The following is a 27,938-nucleotide window of genomic DNA, read 5'->3' as shown; positions in this document are numbered from 1 at the left end:
AGTATTAAGAAGTGTATATAAACTTTTGAACTGGGTCATTTTATAAATTCAACTATTATTTTCTCTTATGGACTATATGTAAACGTCATTTTGTATGATCCTCTTATTTTGGTAAAATAATTAACATTTTGCAGATTATGCAAGGTGTATGTAAATTTTTGACTTCAACTGTACATAATTTTAAACAGCATTATATTGTATAAAGGTAACTAAATTAAGCATTTGTCAGGCTTTTATGTAACATTTTTATATATAATTTTTTAATGTACAAAATGACAGTGTATTTAATATAATTTCATGTTACTACGCAGTGCTTACTCTGTGGAAAAAAAATCAAAAAATAGAATAATGATGAAGCTGAGTCTTTTCATAGTACGACAAAGGCAGAGAAATAGAAGAAAGAAGTGTTGAGACAAAGAACAGAAGCTGAGTCACACCTCAGCACTCACACGCAATAGAGTCCAGGAGGAAAATAGATAATAAGACACAAAACAATAACATGTCAGCTGTCAGCAGTGTTTTGCACTGTAATGCCAATGACAGTCTGGGAAAATAGTGCTTATCAAATACATTTTCCACTGCATTAGGAGGGAATGCAATTGCTCAGGTAGTTCACAGAATTACAAGTCTGTCATTCATTTTAAAGGAGTCATCGGATGCAAAGATCACTTTTACAATTTGTTTAAACATTAATGAGTGTTGGCAGCGTATGTACACATCTACCCTATTATGATAATGTATGGCATCACACCGACAAGGTAAAAAGGGTGTTGTTTTACACTACCATCGAGAATTTTTAACCAAAGTATATTATAGACTTTTCATTAAGACCTTAAGGAATAATATCAACTTGTGGAAAATGGGCATCCGATGACCCCTTTAAAGTTGAATGTACGCAAGAAAGATATAAAGCAATTAAAGTTTAAGTCTGTGGGAGTCGAACAGCTGGATTTACGGCTACAATAATGCTATTTAATTGACCAACAAGCCTGGTCTTGTATGGCTTGCTCCCATGGCTCACACAACAAATGTGCATTTCTAGTAAGCTTGCTTTTCTTTTTTAGTGTGCCAGGGTGCAGTATATGTTCATAGAACATGCTCTTTTTTTTCTTTTTAATAATTGATTAAACAGCCCGCAAAATCAGCCGTCGAGTAGACAAATGCAGAAATCAATGCCATATATGTCTCACTTGATCCCTTAAGCTGTACTTTGCTATTGTGCACTTCTGTTTTAAGCTAATTGAAAAAAAAGGGAGGTTGACAGTGCAAGTAAAAGTCTATTCTTAGAAAGGAAGGAAATGCTGAGGTTAGTTTGTCCAATAAAATCATTATTACGAGATGACTCAAAAAAAAAAAAAAAAAAAAAACTAACACTACCAGTCAAAAGATTTTGAACTGTAAGATTTATAAGTATTTTCTGCTCACCAAGCCTGAATTTATTTGATCCAATGTACAGCAAAAACAGTATATTTCTGAAATATTTTTACTATTTAAAATTACTGCTTTCTATTTGAATACATTTTAACATGTAATTTATTCCTGTTATCGAAGCTATTTTTTCAGCATTATTACTTCAGTCTTCAGTGTAACATGATCCTTCAGAAATCATTCTAATATGCTGATTTGCTGTTCAAGAAACATATGTTATTATTAGAAATTAATACTTTTATTTAGCAAGGATGCTCTAAAGTGATCAAAAGTGATGATAAAGACATTTATAATGTTACAAAAGATTTCTATTTCAGATAAATGCTGTTTTTCTGAACCTTCTATTCATCAAAGAAACCTGAAAAAATTCTGCTCAGCTGTTTTCAACATAATAATAATAATAATAATAATAATAATAATAATAATAAATGTTTTTTAAGAAAATCAGAATATTAGAATGATTTCTGAAGGATCATGTGACTGGAGTAATGATAAAAAAATCAGCTTTGAAATCACAGTAATAAATTACATTTTAAAATATATTTAAATAGAAAACAGTTATTTTAAACAGTAAAAACATTTCAGTATTGCTGTACTTTGGATCAAATAAATGCAGGCTTTTTGAGCAGAAAAGACTTCTTAAAACGTAATTAAAAATCATACTGTTCAAAAACTTTTGACTGGTAGTGTACAAATTGTTTACATTTTCTGTTCATTTTTGTTTCATGAAAAATTGTATTTAATAGCATTTTTAACACAGTTTTTTAATTTTATATCACAAATGAAGCAAGATGTATAACATCAGTGACAAATTCTCATTAAACACACATTTTTATGTATGTATGTATTTATTTATGTATTTAAATAGGGACAGACATTCTTTTAAAAAATATTTGTATTATTGTTTTAATTTTTTTTTTTAACTTCACAACCTGAGGGAAATAAATAAATAAATAGCTTAAAAACCTTTTTAAAATGAATAGCTACTGGAGCCTACCAGCAAGACATGACACCTTCATAATTAAAATCACATCTCAAAGCTGTGCCATCGCATATGTCTATCCTGCACGAGATTCGTGCTCATCCCAAGCACACACGCGAGCGCGCAGGCAGGCAGGGTTCAAGCGCGCACCCAACGTCGCACGCATGCGCAGTCGCTGCGCATCTCACACAAGAAACGCAACGCGTGAGGGATGCGGTCACACCCCCTCGTCTTCTCTCAGTACGCCCCCGAGACCCGTGGGCGAACAACAATACTTAAGGAGTTTGATGCAGCCCACCTTACAGCATCAAATATGATACGGAGACCACATAATTTCCAAATGAACAGTCAGTGATACATGAGTCCACAGATAATCAGCATCTTGAGGATCCTAACTATGGATGAAGACGGTAAGATAAATGCGCACACTCCTAAAAGCTTGAAATACACTGGAAAAAACTAAACTTTTGTCTTAGTAAGAATGAGGAAGTATGTAATTGTCTAAGTAAGACCGATACGGACGCAGTAGCTTTGAGGCTTACTGATGTATTTTGCGGCGAAAGACATTAGGTCATTTTACGAGAGATGCTCGATAGTGCGGGGCTCATGCCGCAGCAATAAATGAGAACAAAGTGTGCTTTTGTGTTACATTTTGGTACGATGGCCAGAGGTTTCATTTTCGCGCTGCACTTTCGCAGTAAAACCACGACGTGTTAATCAATGTTTGTCAGATTCATTAACGACCTCATCAGAGATCGAGGAGGATGTTGATACTACACGCTACGCATCGTGGCGACCTTGTAAATCAGGTTGCTTTGCAAGTCAGTAGGTTGTCCATAGTTGACTTTGTGGTTTTGCTAGGTATCCAGGCGACAGAGCATGTGGTATGTGTGATTGTCCGGAGAAGGTTTAGGGAGGAGTAAGTTTACTACGTATGTATGGATAAATGTTTATACTTTAGGAAAGTGGACAAGTCCTTAGATTTGGCATGTTATATGTCATCTAAAACTGTTGCTAATGTCAAAGTTATTAGACAAAATATGGTTTTATGGTGCTTTATTAATTAGGAGACTATATAGAATCATTTCTGTACTACAGAAATGAATTTGTAAGCTATAACACCATTCAAAGTGAACTAGTGAAGGTCAAAACAAAGGAAAAAATACACTTATACATTCATGTGCAACTAACCTACAGTAAAATTGGGATTATAAGCATGTTATGCGTCAGCTACCCACTAGCACAGATGTTTCAATGGATTATCAGGACATTAAAATTATACTCGGATGGATAGAGAGTTAAATACTTAACTTGTTTCTAGTGCATTTGTATTAATTTCAAAAGACCATAAATGTTGAAACCCACATAAGAGTCAGTTTATACACTGTCTGCAGCAATGGGGTTGCACCTGTTGTTCTGAATAAATGCAATGGTTTGGAGAAGAGAAGAAAAACAAGTGTTACAATATTACTTTGACCGCTTTTCTGCAATCCAAACATCTAGAGACTAGAGTTAAAAAATATGTTTTCCATTATGGTTTAGATAGTATAATTGCTGACAGCAGACGTGCGTGAGTGCCTTAATATTGAAATGTTAAGGACAATCACCCCCTCAAGGGCTGAGTGGATTGTGCCGTTGTTCTTATTGATTTAACTTAATAAGAAGTGTAATTGTTAACAATGTGTTTCCAGAGTGTGTGTTTTTTAAATCCATTATCTTTAGTATATTAAGAATGTAAAACGGTCTCCTATGGCCTAGAACAGATATAAAATGATGGAGTGCCCCCAGGTGGTACACATCATGACTATGGAAATTTACAGTGCTAAAAATATTAAAAACACACACCTAAATGGTCTGTTTTAGCTATAATTTCATAACCTGCGTCTAAATCAGCCAGTGACAAAAACGATTATAATGGCAGCAAGCTAGTTTGCTGTGCAATTTAAAAGGAACAAATAAATGTGCGGAATAAAGACATTATGTTTGCATTTTAAAACAGAGGTGAAGAAAATACTGGAGTTTGCACTGTCGCATGACTTTATAAACTGAAGACTTTAAGACAGAGATATGATTTATAGGTGGGTGTAATTGCTTGGACTTTCAGTTCCTCTAAAAATCCTTTGAGCTTTCTTGTTGGAAAAGAAAATAAATTTCACCTCCAAATCTCCAAACTCTACAGAATCATCCAGCTGGGCTGCTTTCACCGAGATACTCAGATGCATCTTTCTCGTTATCCATTGTGTCCAAATATAGCCTCTTTGCCTCATATCCGGCCAGAAAAAAAACCCACTCTGCAAGCTTGTTTGAGGAATGGGTTGTGTATTTAAGGAGATAGGTTTCATGTGAGATTAACTACTGCTGCTAACACGTTCTGCAGGCTTGGAGTCTAGGAAATTTTGTCTGTAACTGACCCATCGTATCTGGTGAACCCACGAGATGATTCACTTAAGATCTCATTCTGCATTATTTTACAGTTGCAAGAAAAAGTCTATGGTTAAACACATCCATTGGTGCTTCTCATTGTGACGTAAGCCGGGGCCCACTGTACGATTTATAATAGTCCTTTACACAAATGTTGCTTGTCAATTGTATGAACATGATCCTAGCTATAAACCGTGGGATCTCAGTTGTCATTAGTGTTAGACTCATTAAAAATACACAAAAAGAGTTGGAGTTTTACATCATCAATTTGTGACATGTTTGTTGACGGTCATCTATAGGGCTGTCTCAATTCCTCGTTCAATTCAAGTACTTGATTTAAAAAAACCTCGATTACATTCAACCTGTGTTGAGTAACCGGCAAAATACGGGAAGTGGTGCGATCCATAAAACACATTATTAGACCACTTTCCAAGGCTGCAAGGAATTACAGTGGCTGTAGTGTTTCTGTTGTAAAGAAATGGCCAAATGTTAAATATTAAGTGAACATTTGAAGTAAATGTTGTTTAATCAATATTCACCAACGTATTAGATCGTGCATTAAAGTGTAAAAACAACCGTCAGGCCATTGACTCCCTCTGCAGTCATTTGTTATAATGCATAATGTATGTTGGTTCTATTGTTTATAAAACCATATGATTACTTGTATTTGATAGTTTATTTGAACTAATTATTATTGCCTCATTGCTATTATATATGCATTTTAAGTAATTTTAAAGTCTATTGTACGCTTAGGTCTATTTTTATTACTATTAGAAAAAAATAACTATAATTATCTGATTACTCGATTAATCATCAGAATAATCAACAATTTACTCAATTACCAAAATCGTTAGCGACAGCCCTAGTGAGCTGCATTCACACTAAATTAAAATTGACGCTAGCAAACAAAAATCTCTAGCGTTTATTATGATGGCTTGTCCTGAGAAGAAAGTTGGAAAAAAATTGATGATGTATTTGGAGCAAGGAGGGGTATGTTGCTCTCGCACTATTTGCGCCATTATGTTCTGTTCTCCTTATGATTCTTTATTTGATGGTCCACACCGCAGGACTGTGACACTGTCAGAATTTCATCGAAGGCAAAATTCAATTGCAAAGGTTGTTTATCGATTGTTGGCTAACATTTCAAACTAGCCATGAAAGACTACAGATTTTGGCCTAGGATCAAAGGAAACTTTTAGCATTTGCAAAATTTGTCTCAGGTGGCAAAACGTGACCATAAATGATGTTTTATTAACAAGGTTCAAAGGAATCTCAATTTATGCATTCAAATACAGCTGACGGTTTTGCAAAATTTGTCTCAGGTGGCCAAAACGTGCCAAACACCTAATTATATGTAAGCGTGATAATTGTACAGTGTGCATGGTTTTAGTTGAAGATCAGATCATATTTTAAGGGCTGGGTCAAAAATATAGATTTCTTGATTTTATTAGATTCAATTTTTTAAGAAACAGTATTGATTCTTAAATCCCATGAATTTATAATTATAGCCTGTTTTCAGTTAATGAACGAAATATTATAACGCACTTACCATCAAATAAATCGGAATAAGCTTTGTGCTTTGTTACTTTTAATATGAAACAAAATCTCAGATGTCTATTTCAGAACAAAATAAACATGAATGAACATCTGAAGGTGTTAAAAGAGAGTACAACTTACCAAAATCCATATCCTGCCTCATGTAATCACTCAATCAGTGTTTCAACTGCAGAAAGACACCAGTATAACAGCTTATAAACAATATCATGTAAAGTCACATTTAACTTACGTCAGAAAAAAATATATTCAGTGACCATAAACCTGTTAATCAGCTAGAAAAATGAATTCCAGAGAAGAGCATTTTCTAAATATATGCACCATTTAACATTCATTATAATTTTTTACTGTTCTTCAGTATTTAATTTAAGTTTGAATAAATTTGTCAAGTTTAAATGAAAGCCACCATTTAAATGTTTATATTTCAAAAAACAAATTGGAGCGGAATAATAATAATGTCATTTAAAGTTATAAAAACTTTATTGAGTGTAATTTACATGTTTGTATACATGTAAAAAAAAATCACATGTATAACATGCTGAACCTGATATATATTCAAAAGAAAATTTGTGGCAAAACCCAACCCTAATATTTTATGACCAGTTTATTCAGAAACCCCGGTGAACTTGCATGCCTTCTTTTGCAAATGTACTTCGTACTTCCGAAGTGGTTGTTTACGAGATTGAATGGTGGTTAAGAAGTGAGAGGAAGCTAGTCTTGGCAGACGGTGATGGAAGTGTCAGACAGGTGGTGATTGACTGTGCGAGAGCAGTCAGGTCTCAGTCACAGGTACTAGCTCTGCTGCTAGCTGTGAAAACGCCCGCTGATCTGCCACCTTGCATAAAGGAAGAAGGGAATTATTAACATCCACCTTGCCCAAGATGGATGTGATTTGCTTGTGATGTTTTAATCTAAAAGAAAATGACAATGCCCTCAAAACTCTCTCATGCTCTATTTTCTGTCCTCATTATATTTCTATTTGTGGAACGTTCCTTTTAAATAATTGCGCCCTTCTGAATTATTGCTAAATGCTGGTTAGATGTGCAAAAAGCATTTGCTGACCGAAGGAAAATATCTTTTTATTCACAGTGATTCAGTGTAATCTAATACTGTACACAGAGGTGGGTCAAATAGGGGTGATACAGTAATATTTAATTATATGTAATATGTGGATCCAATTTGCATGAACCACAAGCTTATCAGCAACAGCTTTTATGTGACTTCTCATTTTGCGACCTACTGTGTTAAAAGCGAAGGAGATGGGCGGTTAGAGATGGTGGGCAGATATTAGCTCACCAAGAGGACACTTATACCCTTAGTCAGCTAGAAACAGAACCAGTGAAAATGGCAGCCCAAAGGAACCTGATTCGTAAGCATTTGCCATGAGTGACAGTGTTTTATAAATAGCTTTTAAAATGTGCGATTCAGCTCTCTTTAACAATTGGTAAATGGAGCGGCTCAAACGGCATTCAAGATTTTGAGACACATAGTAGTTAGGGGTTTTCAGCCAAACACAGGGGGCTGTTCACCTCTGGCTGCAGAGACACTGGAGAAAATGCTTCTGAAAGTAGATGAAGTGCTTAGTGCACTTTAAAGTGCAATTTTTGTTTGTGCCCGAAAATTGTTCCCAGCAGACATGTAATACAATAGTCGTGGAAGTCATCTAGTCCCAGCTGCATCAATCACAGAGCCGCAGCAGATCCGATCTGAGCGCAGCTGGAGTTTTATTACCCTTTATGTCCAAGTGGTAATGTCTACCGGAGATATTCTGAGATGAGGAGTTAGTCAGTTCATCCGTTAGGATGCACAAAATCCTGGTCAGTTTAATTTTTTACATTTAATTTTTGGATACAATATAGAGATTATTTGATATTGGATAAAAACATTTTTATAGGTTCAACATCAGAAATTAGGCCTACTATATATACTGCCAGTCAAAAGTTTTTGAACAGGAAGATTTTTAATGTTTTTTAAAGAAGTCTCTTCTGCTCAGCAAGCCTGCATTTATTTGATCCAAAGTACAGCAAAAACAGTAAAATTCTGAAATATTTTTATTATTTATTTAAAATAACTGTTTTCTATTTCAGTATATTTCAAAATGTAATTTATTACTGTGATCAAAGCAAAATTTTCAGCATCATTACTCCAGTCTTCAGTAATCATTCTAATATGGCGATTTGCTGTTCAGGAAACATTTTTTTTATTACTGTCAATATTTAAAACAGTTGAGTACATTTTTTTCTACATCCTTTGATGAAAAGAAACATCCAAAGATCAACATTTATCTGAAATAAACAGCTTTTGTAACATTATACATTATAATGTATTCAAAAGCTTGGAGTCAGTATAATTCATTTTATTTCATTTATTTTTTTAATTTTTGGGAAAGAAATTATAGAAATTAATTAAAATGATTAAGAAATTAACTTTTATTTAGCAAGGATGCTTTAGATTAATCAAAAGTGATGATAAAGACATTTATAATGTCACAAAAGATTGTAAACCTGAAAGAATTCAACTCAGCTGTTTTCAACATATAATAAAAATAAATGTTTTTTGAGCACCAAATCTGAAGGATCATGTGACTGGAGTAATGATGCTAAAAATTCAGCTTTGAAATCACAGGAATAAATTACAGTTTAAAATATATTAAAATAGAAAACAGTTATTTTATATTTTAAATAGTAAAAATATTTACAAATTTTACAAATTTTGCTGTTCTTTGGATCAAATAAATGCAGGCTTGGTGAGCAGAAGATACTTAAAAAACAATAAAAATCTTACTGTTTAAAAACTTGTTATATCGTGTTTCTTACAAGGCTGCGAAATAATGGTTAAATTGATAATCACAATTATTTTGCACAAAAATTATTACAATAAGTTTTTGACGTTTCAGCAATTTCTTCTGCTATTTCATCAGAATTATTTCACTTTTGCACAACCACAAATCGAGAGAACATAAACTTGAATGGTTTATTGTTTTACTTCATCTAGTTTCCTGATGTATTATATTTAGCATATAAATGAACACACTCTTTGCGTTATAAACGCAGGTACAACAAAAGCTTCTCTCTACAGCTAAACCACAGAAATTCCTAATATTAAATCCAGCAATCACATTTTTCCGTAAAACAACAACTACAATCTACAGCAATCACAGTCGCAATCAATATAGTTGAGATTTATGTTCAAATGTATTACAGTTCATCCCTGAGGTTTGCTTGCAGATTTAGGTTGCCAGGTTTAGAGTAATTAAAACACAGGGTGTAAAAAAAAATATCTAGTTAAGAGAAAAGCTCTGATTGGGGATTTAGACTGTTAAAATTTGGCAACCACAAGCACAAAAGCTTGAGGAGTCTTGTTACCAATGCGAGATAACGTAAATGTCAAATGAAAATGAAACCTTTTCAGGATAAATAACCACTGGGCAAATATCGCAGACAATTATGTTTAATTAACCGAGAGAAGCAGAAATCATGAACGCGGTTGAAATGAGACTTAGTATGCAACCCTATGCATACACTTGTTTTTACTGTGCTTTTAATTTGCTTTGCAATGTATAAAGAACTTGGCAGTGTTAGTGCAAAAATACATGTACAATGCAATAATATGTTGAAAAGCTAAGAGGCTAGTTGTATTCTAAATGAAACCAGTGAAAAAGGAAGGTGTGAGTGTGTGTATGTGTGTTGAGACTTCTCGACGGTCCTCTCTCAGCAGGATGAACAGATGGTTTTAAGGATCGGCTGAAAGGAGGTAGCCAGTAAGTGGGGCTCTGTAGCTCCTACTGTCATTTAAAAAATCCCTGAAAAGCCAAACATTTAAAATAACCTCAAAATTAGCTTCTAACCCTTTCAAATGGCGCACAGCTGTTCTACTGCATCTCAGGATAAAAAAAGCAACCAAATACAACAACATTTATATTACGTAAACAAAATCTCATTTGTATAGCCAAGATACAAAGCTTTGAGCCTAATACAATGCACAAACAGACATGTGCCAACATTTTGCTGTCAGCAGGATAAATAACAAGTTATATAATTTGACCACTGGTAAACATTCAGTGAAAAAAAATGTGTAATTGAATAGTGTCACACACAGAAGCAGGTTTAGACAAACACAATCAAAACAATTCTTTGTTCTGAAATGCAAATATTTAATAGGACAAAGGATCCAGACTCGAGAGCAAAGTACTGAGGAGCAGTGGAAATCAGAGCAAGCATAAATATAGAATGTGCACAGATGCATTACTTGCAAGGTTCTTATGTGTTTCTAAGCAATCTTAGGCACAGCTGAATGTGAGTTCTGGGATCAGAATCTGGGATCAAATCTTCTGCATTCAAAATGAACCATGTTCAATGTCTAGAATCTATGGTAGAACTACCATCTGACATTTACTAGTGTATATGCTCCCCTTTTATAACCTTATTTCCAGTCTATTCATTTTATTTCCCTATAGACCAAAGTGGCACTATTATTAATGGCCAAGAGTAGAGCTTTGCAGTACGATGCAGTAAAACTGTATATGTATTTTTCTGTCGCATGAAAGACTCTCTGTTGCTAGATCTAAATGATTACATCTGAAAGACATTTTTATTCCTTAATCACGTTTAAAAAATAGATTATTATGTGCAAATGCAGGGAGACATCACAGATATAAAATATAAAATTGCATTATATTGTGTGTTTGAGAACTTTAGTAACATTAGTAAAAATCTAACTGGTATTTGAATCTGAAATCTTATTTTCACAGAGCACAAACGGAGAGAAATTCTTATTCTTCGAAGATGCTGCGAGGCCTCCATCTTTATAATTAATTCAGATTTTCCCATTCAGTGTTGTTTTAGCATTCTGCGATTTCTCTGCACAGACTGATGTTTATGCATGACATGGCATTTAACAGAAGGATAACATTTACATTGATTCTCATTGTGATGATATTTATAATGTCTTCTTCTTCATTTTTCACTGAAATGATAAAATTGATAGAATATTTTAATAATACGGATATCCTTTAAACTTTTCCATGTTCTTCATCTGCTGTCTCCAACATGTCTTAGTGCCTTGGCATTAGTCTTTTTCCCTTGGCAAATATGTAAATAATGCCTATAATTTACTCTGTGCACATTTGTACGTAGCAGTAATAATAGCTGTCCAATTAATGTCTTGTAAGGCATTATAATTTGTGAAGCATGTTGAAAATCCAATGATAAGTCGTTAAATTCAGTTTCATCTTCTCTTCAATATTTTACGGTCTTTTATAAACATAATTAGGTCTTTTTTAGACTTTAAATGGGACCCTTTACCCATTATATTCACCTATTTAAATACGTTTATTAAAGAAAATGTATAACTAATAATGCTTTGTTTTTCATTCTTTCTAGGAGACACCCACTGAGGGGGAAAATAACGGGGGTCCATTTAAGATGACACGGACGGATCCCCCTGACATATTAACATCAACTTTGTATCAAGACATAAAAATTGGCCCTAACTGCGGTCTCCCACAGTATTCTGGATCTTCTAAGCGATGTGATTCCCAAATGGTTGGCCCACTGGATCAAAACTTTGAAACCATTAACAAAAGACACTGCCGTAGCTTTGACTTCATTGAGTCGCTGGATGACCCAAAGGACTTTCCCTCGTCCATGGAGTATCCTTACAGGTCTGATCAGCAAACAGTAAGTAAGGATGCAGTCTGGAATGGCATTGGACAGCAGGGACACTTACGCTTTTCCTCACCGGATCTGTTCAACTCAAGACTATCCCATCAACAGATCAGCACAGACAAAAACGAGGCAGCAAGGACTAGCATTCATGGCAAGCCTCGCTCCAAAAGTGCTCCGAGGGTTCGAGCCACCCTGACCCCTGTACCCATCACAGTTTCTCCACCTGCAACTACGAGGCGTCGATCTCCAGTGGACCCCCAGAAGAGATCTGAAAGTTTGCCCAATCGAGAACCCTCCCATTCAACCAGGGCTTTAGTTAATGAGGTTCATCCAATCAAGTTACAACCTCACACACCCCTCTATGTTTCTGATTGTTTTGAGGAGAGTAGACAGGAGAAACAAGCTAACACTCCCCACGTCAGATGCCGTGTTGATATTAAACCAGACGCCTCAGTTCTCCAGCACACTGCACGGAAGATGCCTACTCACAGGAGTAATGTTCCCTGGCAGCTTTCCTCGACATCAGGGATCAGGAACGTCTCATTTCCAAACCAGATGTCCACCTCTAGAACACCTACTCCTAGTGAGTGTTACAACATGGACTACAGGCAAGCATATCAATACCCCAACAGCTTGTCCGGTAGTTACGTTCAATCTGGAGAGATCCCATTTGGAAGGACTTCTCCTAGAGACCCAAGGGAGTACAGAACCTTGTCCAATCCCAACATCCCAACCAAGTTCTTCTACACAGACGATCCCTGCAGGTATCCAGCTCACCAACCGAGTAGGGCATATTATCAGGATGACCAGTACAGTATTAACAGCAGCAACAGCCAAAATCCATCCATTAGTAGTCAGTATGTACTCGACCCAAGGACTCGCTGGGTTCATACGTTGCCTGTGCGTTCATACTATGCAGATTCCCATCGTGAACCCTTGGATCCGTTCTACGGTAGACCGTATTCAGTAAGTGAGCCAGGACCATACTACATATCCACCCCTCAGAGTGAAACATACTTTCAGGAGGATCCAAGAGCTTATGCCTTTCCCTCTGAGCCCTCAAAGATGTTTTATACACGGCCTTGCCATTACCCAGCAGATTTACACATTCCTATGAGAGCATATCATACGGAGGGACGGCGACGGCCACGTATGTCCCAGGTCTTTTCAGATGACTGGAACCGCTCAAGCATTGCCACATATTCCAGTCAGTACGCATCCTCACAGGCCACTCCTCAACGAGTGCCATCGATAAGCCCGTGGTATCCCAATGACTTTACCGAGCCAAGTCGTTTAGGAGCAGATGTCCGGAACTACTCAAAATCCTGGGATAACATTATTATCCCTCATATGGACAGAGAACATGGTGTTTCACGAGGCAGGAGCTATGAGAACCTTCTCCATCACGGAAGGCCAGGAGCTCCTTCGAATAACACTCAACAACCGGTTATTGTGAACCTTTCTAGTTCACCCAGAAGGTACGCTGCCTTGTCCCTCTCTGAAAACTGTCTAGAAAAATGTGCCGGTGACAGACAAAACACTGCGAGGGGGCAATGGTTTGTAACCCCGGAGATAACAATTACTGACAATGACATTCGAGCAGCAAATAACAACAAGAGGGATGGGGGAACTAGCAGCTGGAATACCCAAAATACAGGGCGATGTCAAACTACAAACTTGCACAACTTACCGAGACAAGCAAACCCAGCAGAATCCGCAGAGAGGAAGAACAATAATTACTCCCTGCAGCAAAGCCTCGAACAGCTTGATGAGCTCCTAGCCGACCTAGTCATTGATTATAAACCTCAAAATAGCAGAAGACCAAGCAAGGATCTGATAGACCAACTCAAACAATTGATTCAAGATGACGAGACCAAAGAAGGAAAGCGGGACGTAGATCAAGAGGATTCCGGACTCTTGAACACACAAACAGACTCTTCAAAGACCAGCCCAGACACATTTAAAGACCCAGACAGCGGTTGCGAGGGTTTTCCGAGGAGTGTTGAGGATGTCTCTTTGAACCATATTGCAGAGGAGGATGACACTATGGTATGCTCCAACAGGAAGTGCTTACGCAAAGACACTACATTCAATGCCTGCTTGTACTTCAAGTCCTGCCACAGCTGTTACACCTACTACTGCTCCAGAAACTGTAGGCGAGAAGACTGGGACACGCATAAGGAAAACTGTCTTTATGGACGCATTAGTAGTGTTTGCAGACACATACTGAAACACTGTAGAGAAAACTCGGACGTTCATAAAGCTTTCTCGCGCATTGCTAGGGTAGGGTATCTATCCCGTGGGAGAGGAGTTCTGTTCTTGGGTTTTCCGAACCCTGGGTGTGCAGATAACTTTGTTCAAGTTGGACTTGACAGTCTTACCATCTCTCCAACATATCTGTCCCTTCGAGAATTGGACAGCTTCAAAGACAACCTTGGGCAATACTGCAAAGAGTTGCAGAATGCAGGCAAGGAATATGACCCCACTGAATGTTTCCTCCTGAATGTATCCATTGCTGTTGGAGACCTAGTGCCTAAAATTCCCTCACCCAAATTACAAATGCCAACAGTTCGCAAGTACGCCAAGGTCTCATTGGCCTCCTCAAGCCCAGATAAGAAAATCTTTAAGAAAGAATGTGAAATGGAGACTTTGATTCTCACCCCACCCCCTGGGACATCTGACATCGACAAAGAGGGCCAGGAGGGCAGGAAAGCGAGAGAGATTTGTTTCATTAACATTCAACGGGAGCTTCGTACCCGGGGTGTATTCCTCCGCCACGAGTTTCCACAAATATACAACCAGCTTTGTGAGTTTGTCGAGAGCAACAAAAGGTTCACCCCCACCACCATCTATCCCATTGACAAGAGGACCGGAAAGCAGTTCATGTGTATGATCATGGCAGCGTCTGAACCGAGGATGCTCGATTGGGTTGGTGCACCACACCTACTAGATGACATTATATAATCCTATGCATCCAGTATTATCAAGCTTTTGCTATATGAAATAAAACTTAAATGACTAAAGATTTTAGATATGTATTTTAATAGTGAGACTATATTTATTGGTTTTCTGTCTGGCACTAAAAACTAGAATTAATACAAGTTGCTTATGTAATAAAAAGCTATGTACAGTACTTACTAGAAGATATGAGCACATATGCTTTACCTTAAAATCTGTTTCCTCAGAATCAGAAGCTTTTCTTTAGCATTTTCTGTGCTGATATTTGGGACAAAATCTTTCTGCAGTATGGATTTAAATAGAGTAAAAGCGCAATTAAAGTATTTAATGAACACAATGAGTGTGAATGACAGATGTTCCAATTCTGTGGAAGTTGCTGAACTTTCTGTGAATTATGTGTGGGCCTGCTTATAACTATATTTCTTGTGCTAGTGTTTTACAGCAAGGATATAACAACTAGGAACCTTTGGAGAACCTCTGCAGAAAGTCTCATTTTCTCTTGCAATACAATATTGTCTAAAAGTCTTTGTCTTAGCCCCTTGAGAGGATGAAAATGCACTTGCATGGAGAATGCATGCTGGCAAGGAAAATGCAAATTCACTTTAAAATTTTGCAATGGTTTGTCAGTTCTTTACAATAAATTATAGTCACAGATGATGATCAGTATGGCAGACAAAAGCATATGTCAGGTACATTTTTATAGACAAAGTCAAATAAACTGCTTGGAAGATTTCACTGTATTGTACATGGCAACTGCTTTCTGTATTGTATTCATGAGGTACTATATCTATTCACATGGTTAAATCAGCTGAAAAGTGTAACCTTTAACTTTACTTGACAGGAAAACCACATTTTCATTATATCCAAATAAGATTACCTACTAATTTATTCATCTGACATGAAAGATTATTCTCTGTATTATTTGAGTGTTTTTATTTTTTCATGGTATTGTAAAGTTCTGATGATCTCATGGTGTTTCAATAAAACATTTGTTGAAATATTGTGTTAAAAATGATAAACGTGTATATAAATGATGCTATTCTTATTTTAATCATTTATAAAGACTGACAAAACTTAGAAGCCTATATTAGAAATGTAATATTTCAATAGAAAAATACAAAAATTTGAAAAAGATTTAAGCAACGGTGTATAACACCATTGTATGCAAGATTGTGTTAGATATAGCACTTTATTAAATTGCTGAGGGAAAATATATTTATAAGCAGACCATTTAGATAATGTAATCAACAGCATGCACACAACAAACCTTACTGCGACTAAAAGATAGTCAGTGTTACTGTGTTTATTTCTGTTGCCATTTTTATGCCATTATTTATTTATTTACACTGTTCATTATCTGTTGTGTTCTGTTGACAAGTGTTGCTTTATTTCTGTACTATGGTCAATAAATGAAACACCAAAAAGTCCCTAAAGGCTCACTGCATTTGACTTATATTACATAACAATAATAATAGCAAAAAAACTGTGTTTTGTGTCACTGCGTTTTGCATTTTAAATGTTGAATTAATATGTTTTTTTTAAATACAGAGTGAATAAGCACTGGTTATTATTTCACTGATGAACCATCTATCTATCTATCTATCTATCTGGCTGACTGTAGCCTTTAACAAATGTAAAGAGTATGCCAAGGAAGCATGCTAACAATAGTTACAGTTTTAAGGAAATAGGCTAAATTATGAAGTGAATGAACATATATACAAGACCATAACTATAAATTCTGGCTTATCGGTTTTTTTTTTTTGGTTTGGTTTTTTTTTTTTTTTAAATAAAATTGTGTGCTCTCTGGGCCTACAGAATGATCCAACCTCACATCAATGTCCCTAATAAAATTCTTTACCAGCGTGAAAATAATAAATATTACTGCAGCGACATCTGCTGGTTAATATAACTAAGCACATGCTATTAAGGTGTTAACGATCATCAGCCGTCAGTTATTGACGCATACGTACAAGTCACGTGATGGTTGAAAAACAGATTATGCCCATGTGAGTGTAAAAAAAAAAGGTTATATAGCAAGAAACGTCATATTAAATCATGACTGAAAATGAATGCGTTTCTATACGTAGTTCGACGTTTGTAAAACCAACAGACGTTTTTATAACATTATTACTAAACACTATTTAGGATATTTATTAATTACCAGAATTGTATATTTAAACGGGCAAATGCAGTTGAATTCATCAAATGCTCGGTAAGAGACTACGGGATGTATTTTTCCTCAAGACTCAATTGACCTCCTCCTTTAGGCTACACTTCCGACGTAATCTGGGTGCTTTGTCGTGCTAAAATAACCTCACCACACATTCACAACGCTGGAGGATTATGTGAATTACGACATAGGTTACTGCACCTATAGCCTATTTCCATGTATACGTTTTATTGTATTTATATGAAAGCAAGCAGAAACGTTTCTCTTAACCCATTTTAAAGCATAACCCTTTCTAGATTTTGACTCTGGACCACAAAAAGTCATAAGTAGCATGGGTATATTTGTAGCAGTAGCCTACAATACATGGCATGGGTCGATTTTTCGATGCCAAAAATCATTAGGATATTACCCAGCTAAAAGAAAACGTTATCCTAACTTTGGCTAACGTTCTCTAAAGGTTCTCTCAAAGTTATTGAAAAACGTCATTGCAGTAACGTTAGCAGAACGTTTTTTTAATGTTAAATGTAATTGATAAACGTTTTAAACACGTTAGCATAAAAACTCTTTTGCATTGTTAGTAGAACGTTTTAAAAACGTTTAAATAACGCTCTTATAATCAAACAATAACGTTAATACAACGTCTAAAAAACTGAACGTTTTAAACATTCTAAGAACATTCAACAATGTTTTAATAACTTACTGGGAACGTTAGGGAAACATTCTTAGAACATTAATATAATGGGAATGGAACGTTCTTATACATTAATATAACCAGAAAATGAAACGTTCTAAATACGTTTTGAATAACACTCTTAACATAACCAAACGAGAACGTTAATACAATGTCTAGAAAATGGGACGTTTTGAATGTTCTAAGAACATTTAAAAAATAACGTTTATAAAACTTAATGGGAACGTAACGGTTTTTATAACATAAAATTGTTAGCTAGGTAAGTAAAGATCATGTTCCATGAAGATACTTTGTAAATTTCCAATCATAAATATATCAAAACTTAATTTTTGATGAGTAATATACATTGCTAAGAACTTTATTTGGACAGCTTTAAAGGCAATTATCTCACTATCTTGATTTTTTTGCACTCTCACATTCCAGATTTTCAAATAGTTGTATCTCGTCCAAATATTGTCATATTCGAACAAACCATACATCAATGAAAAGCTTAACTATTTAGCTAGATAGATAAATCTAAAACTCCTAAATCATAAAACTGACTCTTATGACTGGTGTTGTGATCCAGGGTTACAAATATGCATTTAACGTTTTTCATAGCCTCATAAATATATATTATGCAGGGCATCAATTATTCGACCCTTTGCATTTTGGATCATTTTGCATTAGTAGGACAGGTTTTTTCAGGTTATTTCTTTTACATACTTGACGTCTGGATAAATGTATTAAACTACTGACATGATCCAGTGAAAATCCTGATAGTATGGTACGTAGCAGTGCAAACACATTTTGGTAATAAAATGTTTTATAAAACTAAAAGGAATCAATATTTTTAATTAGTAAAACATGCATATCAGCATATTTTATTGTGTAACACATCTTGTGTTAGAGGAGAAAAAAAAATTCCCGGAGGCAGAAAGGTGGAGGCTCAGATCTGAGATGCTTGTTGCCGGGAAACAGGAAGCTGAGCGAACATCCAGGCACTTCAGACTGTGGGCAGGGTGATAAATGGGGGCTGCTGGGAAAGCATGTGGATGGCGAACTGATACACCAGCCTTCAGGAAGAACCCCACATACTGTAAACGGGAAGGCTTTTCATCCTAATCTGTACAGTAACTGCCTTCCAGTGAAATTATTCAGCACAGCTGAAAGTCCTAATGTCCTTGAAAACCTGCTCATATGAAAACCACTTTCTTGCATAATTCAGATGCATACATATAAATCATGTCCTAATGTTGCAGAGCTGCACATGACAGGCTTTTCACTAGATGGCACCACATTCCCACGTTTCATGCAGGGGTGCATAGTTAATGCATTCACCTTACAAGATCATCCACAGCATACTGTATTTTTAGTTTATGATAGAGAGGCTGAGAAAGAGAACAGCATCACATGTTGATTATAAAAGATAAAAACACCTTCAAATATTTGGTGCTTTTGTTATCAACCCATATGCTGTTTCTCACTACCCCCAGTAGAGGGTGGTAGACAGACACTCTCAGTATGAGTCAGAATGAGTCATAAATGATTCATCTGCTGTAAGGGGGAGATGAGCTGCTGTTGTCTTTGTAAGCACCACATGCCCAAACACATCCCAGCCCACATGATCGCCAGGTGCTGTAAGCATGGCTAAAGCACAAGTCATCCCACAACTTTGGTGACAAAAGAGTCATACCAGTGCCACAGTGCTCATTTATGATGTTCTGGGTTTTACACTGCTGCATAAAATCATTTACTCCCAATGCAAGATTTTATCTGTTAGAATTGCTTTGTTAGTCTTCAAGTGAGGGAAACATATTATGCAAAATATGCAGACACAGTGCAAAATCTTCGATGGAAAAAATGCAAGCAGAAATTGTTTTCTTACCAAGTTTGATATTCTGACTTTTATATCGGCCTATAATGTTAAATAACATTTTACATAATGTAAAATAATTAAAATTATTTTACTAGAATTTAGTGTAAAGTAAAGCAGTTGTACTATTTACAAAGCTATTTTTAATTTAAAACACCACTATCTGGTAAAAACTTAACTGACAAATGACTTTTTTTTTGGGAAAGTGCAATAAATAGGCATGCTTTGTGCATCTCAAATTGTCATTTCACAAGACCGTTATCATTTCCAGCAATTCACATGCTTCCTCTTAACGCCTAAGTCGATAACTTCCCTTCTCTCTGTACCAGAGACAGCTTACATAAATTGTTGAAAATGCTGGGCAGTGCTGCTATAAAGCAGCTCCTCTGGGACAGCTTGTGGGAAGGCTGGGCTGATGTTGGCCAGTAATGCACAAATATACCAGTAGAATAGTTTAAATATGCTTCTAAATATATATATGTACAAATGCATTACCTTTAGCATGTGAGAGTCCCATACGATGACATTTAATACTTTAAGTACCAAAGGCCTTCAGATGGGAGTCTGTGGGAGTTTTGAAACTCCTGTTTGTGACAAAACGAGAATATGCAGTAACTAAAAATAAATATTAAATTCGACTAAATGTTTTATGGCATCAAGGTCAAAATACAGTTGAAATCAAAAGTATAGAAAGTGCAGAAACTGTAAAATGTTGATTATTTTACCAAAATAAGAGGGATCATACAAAATGCATGTTATTTTCTATTTAGTACTGATCTGAATAAGATATTTCACATTAAAGATGTTTAGATATAGTCCCCAAGAGAAAATAATTTATAAAAATGACCCCATTCAAAAGTCTGCATACACTTGTGTTTAGTGATAACAGTTTAACTGCTGTTCTTCATAAAAATCCTTTGGTCCCACAAATTCTTTGGTTTTACAGCATTGTTTGTGTATTTACACCCTTTCCAGCAATGACTGTATGATTTTGAGATCCAGCTTTTCACACTGAGGACAACTGAGGGACTCATATGCAACTATTACAGAAGGTTCAAACGCTCACTGATGCTCCAAAAGGAAAAACCATGCATTAAAGAGCCGGGGGGTGAAAACTTTTGAACAGAATGACATTTTTTTTTTTTTTGTCTAAGTATCATTTTATTTCATTTAGTACTGCCCTTCAGAGGCTACAGAAGATACTTACATATTTCCCAGAAGACAAAATAAGTTCAATTTATCCTGATATTCAAATTCAAAAAGTTTTCACCCCCCGGCTCTTAATGCATTGTGTTTCCTTCTGGAGCATCAGTGAGCATTTGAACCTTCTGTAATAGTTGCATATGAGTCCCTCAGTTGTTCTCAGTGTGAAAAGATGGATCTCAAAATCATACAGTCATTGTTGGAAAGGGTTCAAATACACAAAAATGCTGAAAAACCAAAGAAATTTTGTATTCAGGTCAGTATTAAATAAAAATAGCATGCGTTTTGTGTGATCCCTCTTATTTTGGTAAAAATCATACTCATGAAAGTTTGAGTAGTGTGTGGGATTGATATATTTTTGTTTGTGCAAGGCAGTATATAGATTTTATCTGGTCTTAAAACATGAAGTGAAATTACTTAATAATGCACATCAATAATGATTATTTTAATGGCTTAAGCATCATAAATTCTGCAAACATGACATTAATTTGGTACTTTACACAGAGGCTTTAAATGCAACACTAAATTTCACACAATGTTTAACGGGGGGCCCTGTTCCATCTCTATATCCACTAAGGGCCTAAAAAAGCCCCCTGCTTTATATAGATTTAGCTCTGCATGAGTAAATCAAAAGTTGTCAACTTGATCCCTGCTTGGTCAACAGGCTACAGACATTTGAATCCCCTAAGATGGGTACTTTCCCCACCCTCTATCCTGTGTAGGAGCTAGGATGACTCACAGTCAACAATCACACCGTTCTTTGTTTACTGAATTCTGTGAACAACAGTGTCTCTTACAGATATCTTATGCATAGACTTTATCACTACAACCATAGCAATGCATGTAAACAAACTGTGATGCATATGAGAACTGCATGTTGAAACATTTTTGCTTCTTTAAAACATCCGAATAGTCTGCTGATTGTCTGTTGAGTCACCATGAAAGGGACACAAAGAGTGCAGCGTGACTTTCCTCTCCAAAAACATGGTTACTTAATACACGTGGTCATTTGAGGATGAGCTAATCTGAGAAAACCTTTGTGCCAGTGTTGAGGTTTGTCACTATGGAGCTCGAAAAGTACATTGTATAAGGAAACCCCATGATCTGAGTCAGTGGTAAACATCATCATATTAGCATCAGTAATTCCTTACATTTACCACAGATAATAGTGCAACGCATGACCCGAAATAAGTATAATGTCATTTTGAACATACATGTAAACATCCATATGTAGAATGAAAGCAGAAAGTAAAAGCACATCGTGTCCTTCCCGTTGTGCAGGTACACCTAATTTCAATAAGTGTAAAAATAAAAATAGCATGCTTTGTTTTTTTAAGGACAAACACTGAAGGACAATCCTTCTGGAAGCAGATAGAGAACATCATCTTTTTAATGATCATAATTATTGTCTACTTCCCACCATTTTCATTGATTTTGTGAAAAGAAAGTGCCTGCCTCTGTCGCTTGTTCCCATTTAGCTGGTAAAAATAGATTTTGCTAATAACCAAAAGACATTTTAAGCCTGTTTTATGATATTTTTATGACTGTTCCTGTATTCATGTCTGCTAAGATCATCAGACTGGATCACGTGAATGAATTTATTTGCATGCTGCAAATTACAAAAATATCAAGTGATAATGACTGCATTAATCTTGTTCTTGTATTAGAGATACAAAGCATGGCCTACAGTCGTTTACTGTTACAGGCAAATGGGATGATAATGTCTGTACTTCTCCATTCCCTAATAGATATTGATCGCTGCATGGTTTCCCAGGCCGTAGTGGATTCATTTCTCAGCTCAGGGCCATTTCTGATCACAGTGAGAAACGAGAATTTAACAGGTTTGCATTTTCCTGGAAAATATACTGCGTGGTAGAGAAATCTGCTCGTTTACACAGGAAACCGTGATGCTGAGGGGAACCCTGTTATAGAAAAGACCCCTTCCTTCCTCAACATACACACGCTCACACCTCACATTAACATACAGGTTTAGCGTCTCTGAGTCATTCTGTCATGTTCTTCAGAAGCAAAGTAAGTTTTGTTTTCAAGGAAACTGTGTTTTTCTGAAAAAAAAAAAAAAAAAAACTGTATTATGCTATCTTACTCTTTGATCATTACAAAAATGACTTTGACCAAATCCTTAGATCAACCCTAAACTTAACCTCAACCTACTCATTAACCCTCCACTGACTTTGACCACTGATCTGTCAGATTTCAGGGCAGGTCAAGCTGGCCAACAAGTGCCATGTCTTGAAGGGCTTATTAGCTACTCTGTGAAAAAGTCCATTGTGTTACTCAAACGTATAGGTCACTAAGTGGATGAAAGCACATCAGTTATGTGCAACAAACAACTGATTATTTCACAGGTTGTCTGAGAAATAATTACTGCGTCTAGTGCCCCTAGTGGACAGCACTAGTGTTTTGTGGTTGGGTCACTCAAACCATATTTGTAGCCCTGGACCACAAATCCAGTCTTAAGTAGCACGGGTATATTTGTAGCAGTAGCCAAAAATACATGGTATGAGTCAAAATGATGGATTTTTCTTTTATGCCAAAAATCATTAGGATATTAAGTAAAGATCATGTTGTAATATACATAAACTGCTAATATACATTGCTAAGAACTTCATTAGGACAAATTGGTTGATTTTCTTAATATTTAGATTTTTTGCACCCTCAGATTCCAGATTTTTAAATAGTTGTATCTGGGCCAAATATTGTCCTATAATAAACCATACATCAATGGAAAGCTTATTTATTCAGTTTTTCTGACTGGTTTTGTGGTCCAGGGTCACATTTGTGGTTTTCAAAAATGCATCAAAATGAGTAGTGTAAACACTAATCTATCCTGTGATGAATGCCTACTATCTGTCATTCAACCTTTGCACTAAAGCAAGCGATTTGTGCCCAGATTTAACAGAAAGCAACCAATAGATTAGAATAGAAGGAAATATGGATAGATTAAAACATTAAAATTCACTTAAAATTAATTTCATTTGTCACATTAAAAATAAAAAATGAAAATAACATTTAATAAAAATATATATAAATATATATATAAATTAAAATGTACATTCAGGCGGAACAAGTTCTTTTTTCTTTTATTTTTTTTGCACTTTTTCCAAGTAACTCCATACTAACATTGTATATACAGTATGTCAAGTAAAATAACATTTATTTATTTAGTGCTTTATATGCAAAAAAAGTAATACAGCACTCTCACAGTGATAAACAAGAAAATAACATTAATAATATTAATTTAACGGGCGTTGAAGACTGACACGGAGGATAAGAAATTGTTGAATAAAGTTGTTATTTTTGTTTTCTTTGTTTTTCTACGGTTGAACCATTGGTGTCACATAGACTATTTCAACAATGTCCTTACTACCTTTCTTGGCCTTAAAAGTGTCAGTTGTGTTGCTGTCTATGCAGGGTCAGAAAGCTCTCGAATTTCAACAAAAATCTTTGCATTTTTGGGTGAACTATCCCTTTAAGACAGCAAAACGTTATTTAGCTCAAGTCACTTCAGTGTTAATTCAGTTAAATAACAGTAGCTGCATTTCCATTACCCTTCAAATTGCGCAAATTGAAATTGTTAATTGAAAATACACCTAAATGGAAACACGTAAATTTCACGCAAGAGAAAAAAACTATGTTTTACGTTAAGTGTTTATTGTTGTCCTTTTGCTTTATTGACACACTATTTTCCTATTTAATACTATAAAGCTGCTTTGACAAAATTTGTATTGTTAAAAGCGATATATAAATAAAGGTGACTTGACGTGGCGTTTTAGCCGCATAACATTGGTTAATGGAAACACTATTTCGCAACAGTTTTTTATCAATATTTATAAAACATCACGTTTTGCGCAAATCTGTAATGGAAGCGCTCCTAGTGGCTACGTTTCCATAACCCCATTTTAATGCGCATTTTGAAGTATCAAGTCTGAGACGATTGAGGGAATTGCCAAATTTTGAACCCCCCCCCCCCTAAATTCGCAAAAAAGTTTGTGCGAAATAACGTAAATAATGGCGTAACCTGACTAACCAGTGGACCAATCTTGTTGCATAGCATCTGAAATGTTGTTATGGTCATTCTGAAATGCCCAAGCAAAGTCTGTCATCAAATTATTTCTATATTTTTGCCTCCCAGAACTAACACGAACAGCAGGCATCAAAGAAAGCAATGACCAGATTTATTGTGTTTCATCTCTTCGCTCTGAGGTGCAAGTAATTTATTATATATGCAAATTATTATATTCAGAGGATTCTCCCACTTTTTTTAGTGATATTTATTGCCAGTTTATCAGGATGTGATGATTTTGTTCTCCTTGACTCAGATGGAAATGGTGCTTATTCGCAAATGTTTTATGCAACATTCCAATTTGCAACTTTGGATGGAAACCCGAGTAATGTCAGTGTCGCAGAGTTAATCAATTATGAACAAATTTGATTCAGCTATAAAGCAGCTCTACAGAAAACGACTGTAATTATACAGCTTAATTTAGTTCAAGATGTGTTCTAATCCAATACACTCAGTGCAGTCAAACTGATAATTTTACTAAATTTTAACCCCCATACGTAGTCATACATACTAAATTCACCAAAGAACAAAAGGGTTGAAGTGAATACACAAAGTGTTTCTGATAATTGAATCAGAAATCTTCTGATCTGACAAACTAAATCTCTTTGCTCGTCACTTGATCAGTCCAGCTATGATACAGCACTCTGTCTTTACAATTGCTGCACTGAAATTACTCTTCGAGCAAGGTAATACGATCAGGCCTTGTGCTGCTCCTATACCGCTAACACATTTCACTTTGATGAGTCATTATAAGTCCCAAAAACACATCTCTCCCAGGTGCCGCCAACTGATCTTCTTTTGCTTTTGATTTAGCAAATGTCAGAGGGTATTATGCACTATTAGTGATGCACAATAGTATCTAAAGAATATCCAGCATTCTCAAAGCAGCTTGTGCATTTGATAAAAATAGATGCACTGTCATGCACTTTGCAACAGTACACCTAAAACAGCTTATTAGATCCCATAGCGCAAAGAAAAAGTGTTTGCATGCTGGAAGACTTAACTGTCATACTGTACATGATCATGGCTGGCGGTGCAGGCAGCAAACATCACCCATTAAAATTGTGCATACTGTCATGGCTGACTCATTGATGTGTAAAGGTTTTGGTTAGACCGCACCGACTTGTGGTCTAAGTTTAGAAAATAAACTTGTAGCTGGCATTTACTGACTCATGACCTTATACGCATCAGTGTAAACATCCATGTTGCATTCAATTTAAATGCAGCGTCAGTTAAACAGACAATATTAATTTAGATAACCTACTAAAATGATGCATATATAACAAAATCAAATCAAATCAAAGATAAAATCGTTCTTACAGTGATAAGTATATGAGCAATTAGTTTTAGGGAATTTTCTTACCTGGAGCAAGATCAAAACATAAAGATGAGAAGATTGATGAGTCAGTTGTGCAACCATAATGCACAATTAACATTACAACATTGACTTTTTTTGACTCACTTCAAAAAGCAAAAGTACACCATGCTTATTTTCTTTCAACTGCCATTAAAAATAATAATATGTGCTATTAGCCTTTGAATCACACAAGTTTAAGTTAACAGAACTGCCCTCTCAAAGACATGTGATGACCTAACTCTTAATGTAAGAGATATATGCTCACTGTGAGACGAGTAATCCCTATGAATAATACATGTCTGCAAGTGAATACTGCAGCAATGTTATGTCCTAGATCTCACTGCAGTGTGCACCCAATGACCCAATATCTTAATGTATACTCATGACGCCAATGTTCACTGAGGACAAAAAAATGGCTTTGGGTGAAGAAAGGAAACTGAACTATTAAAAGGGAACTTTAAAACATCAGTTCCTAAATGAGTTACACTACCATTCAAAAAGTTTAGGGCTGGTAAGAGTTTTTTTTTAATGTTCATGATCTTGATCTTTTTGAATGTTCAGTCTTTTATGCTTTTCAGGCTGCATTTGTTGTGAGTAATGAGATGTAGTGGTGAAATGTCATCTGTCAGGCTGTTGTACCAAAGTTCAATCTCTCTTGAAATGTTTGTTCTGTATGTTGATGTTTGAATGATCACCACGCTCTATTACATTTGATGATTTGCATGCAAGGCAGCGAAATGTCACCTTATAGTTTGTGTTGACTAACATTTTCTCTCGTGAGGTTATCCGTAATCATATGCAGACCTTTACTAAAATCTGGAAAGATGCAACAGCTAAGATTAGCGCTTTATTTTTGTAGGTGCATTCCAGCAGGTTTTTTTTTATTTCAAGAAGTGTTAAAAACACAGGTAACATTTTAGAGTAGGTAACAAGTTTACTATTAACGGGATTGTTCACCCAAGAATGAAAACCCTCATGTTGTTCCAAACCTGTACGATCTTAGTTCATCTTCAGAACACAAATTAAGATATTTTTGGAAGAAATCCAAGAGCTTGTTGAATAAAGTCATTCTTTTTGTTTTCTTGGCACGCAAAAAGTATTCTCGTAGCTTCATAACATTACAGTTAAACCACTGATGTCACGTGGACTATTTTAACAATGTCTTCACTACCTTTCTGGGCCTTAAATGTGTCAGTTGCATTGCTGTCTATGCAGTGTCAGAAAGTTCTTGGATTTCATCAAAAATATCTTAATTTGTGTTCTGAAGATGAACGAAGGTCTTACAGGTTTGGAACGATATGAGGGTGAGTAATTAATGACAGAATCTTCATTTTTGGGTGAACTATCCCTTTAACTAAGAATGTTTCAGTTAATAAACTCGTGATTTGCTGCTTGTTGATAGTGAGTAAGGTAGTTGTTGTAGTAGTTTTGCTACTAAAATGTTACCAAAACATTTAATATTTCCTATACCTAAATTGCTTGTGAATAGAACATAGTAAACAAATTAAACTGAGAAGTATGTGGATGCAAAAACATCAAGTGCCCTTTGTTGACCCAGTGGAATGGGGA

General features: G+C 35.6%; 2 protein-coding genes across 2 annotated transcripts in view; one reads left to right on the top strand and one right to left on the bottom strand.

Moving 5' to 3' along the window:
• The window catches only part of LOC127169698 (beta-1,4-galactosyltransferase galt-1-like), a 56,096-nt gene that overhangs the window by 16,452 nt on the left and 11,706 nt on the right, over positions 1 to 27,938 (bottom strand). The window lies entirely within an intron of this gene.
• unm_hu7912 (un-named hu7912) lies at positions 2,600 to 16,436 on the top strand. Its single transcript, XM_051117247.1, has 2 exons — positions 2,600 to 2,820; positions 11,767 to 16,436. The coding sequence occupies exons 1-2, from the start codon at positions 2,812 to 2,814 to the stop codon at positions 15,013 to 15,015; spliced, it is 3,258 nt and encodes a 1,085-aa protein (XP_050973204.1). The 5' UTR covers positions 2,600 to 2,811; the 3' UTR covers positions 15,016 to 16,436.

Source organism: Labeo rohita, chromosome 8, assembly GCF_022985175.1.
Source record: "Labeo rohita strain BAU-BD-2019 chromosome 8, IGBB_LRoh.1.0, whole genome shotgun sequence".
NCBI lineage: Eukaryota > Metazoa > Chordata > Actinopteri > Cypriniformes > Cyprinidae > Labeo > Labeo rohita.
This window is presented reverse-complemented; position numbering and strand designations above follow the sequence as displayed.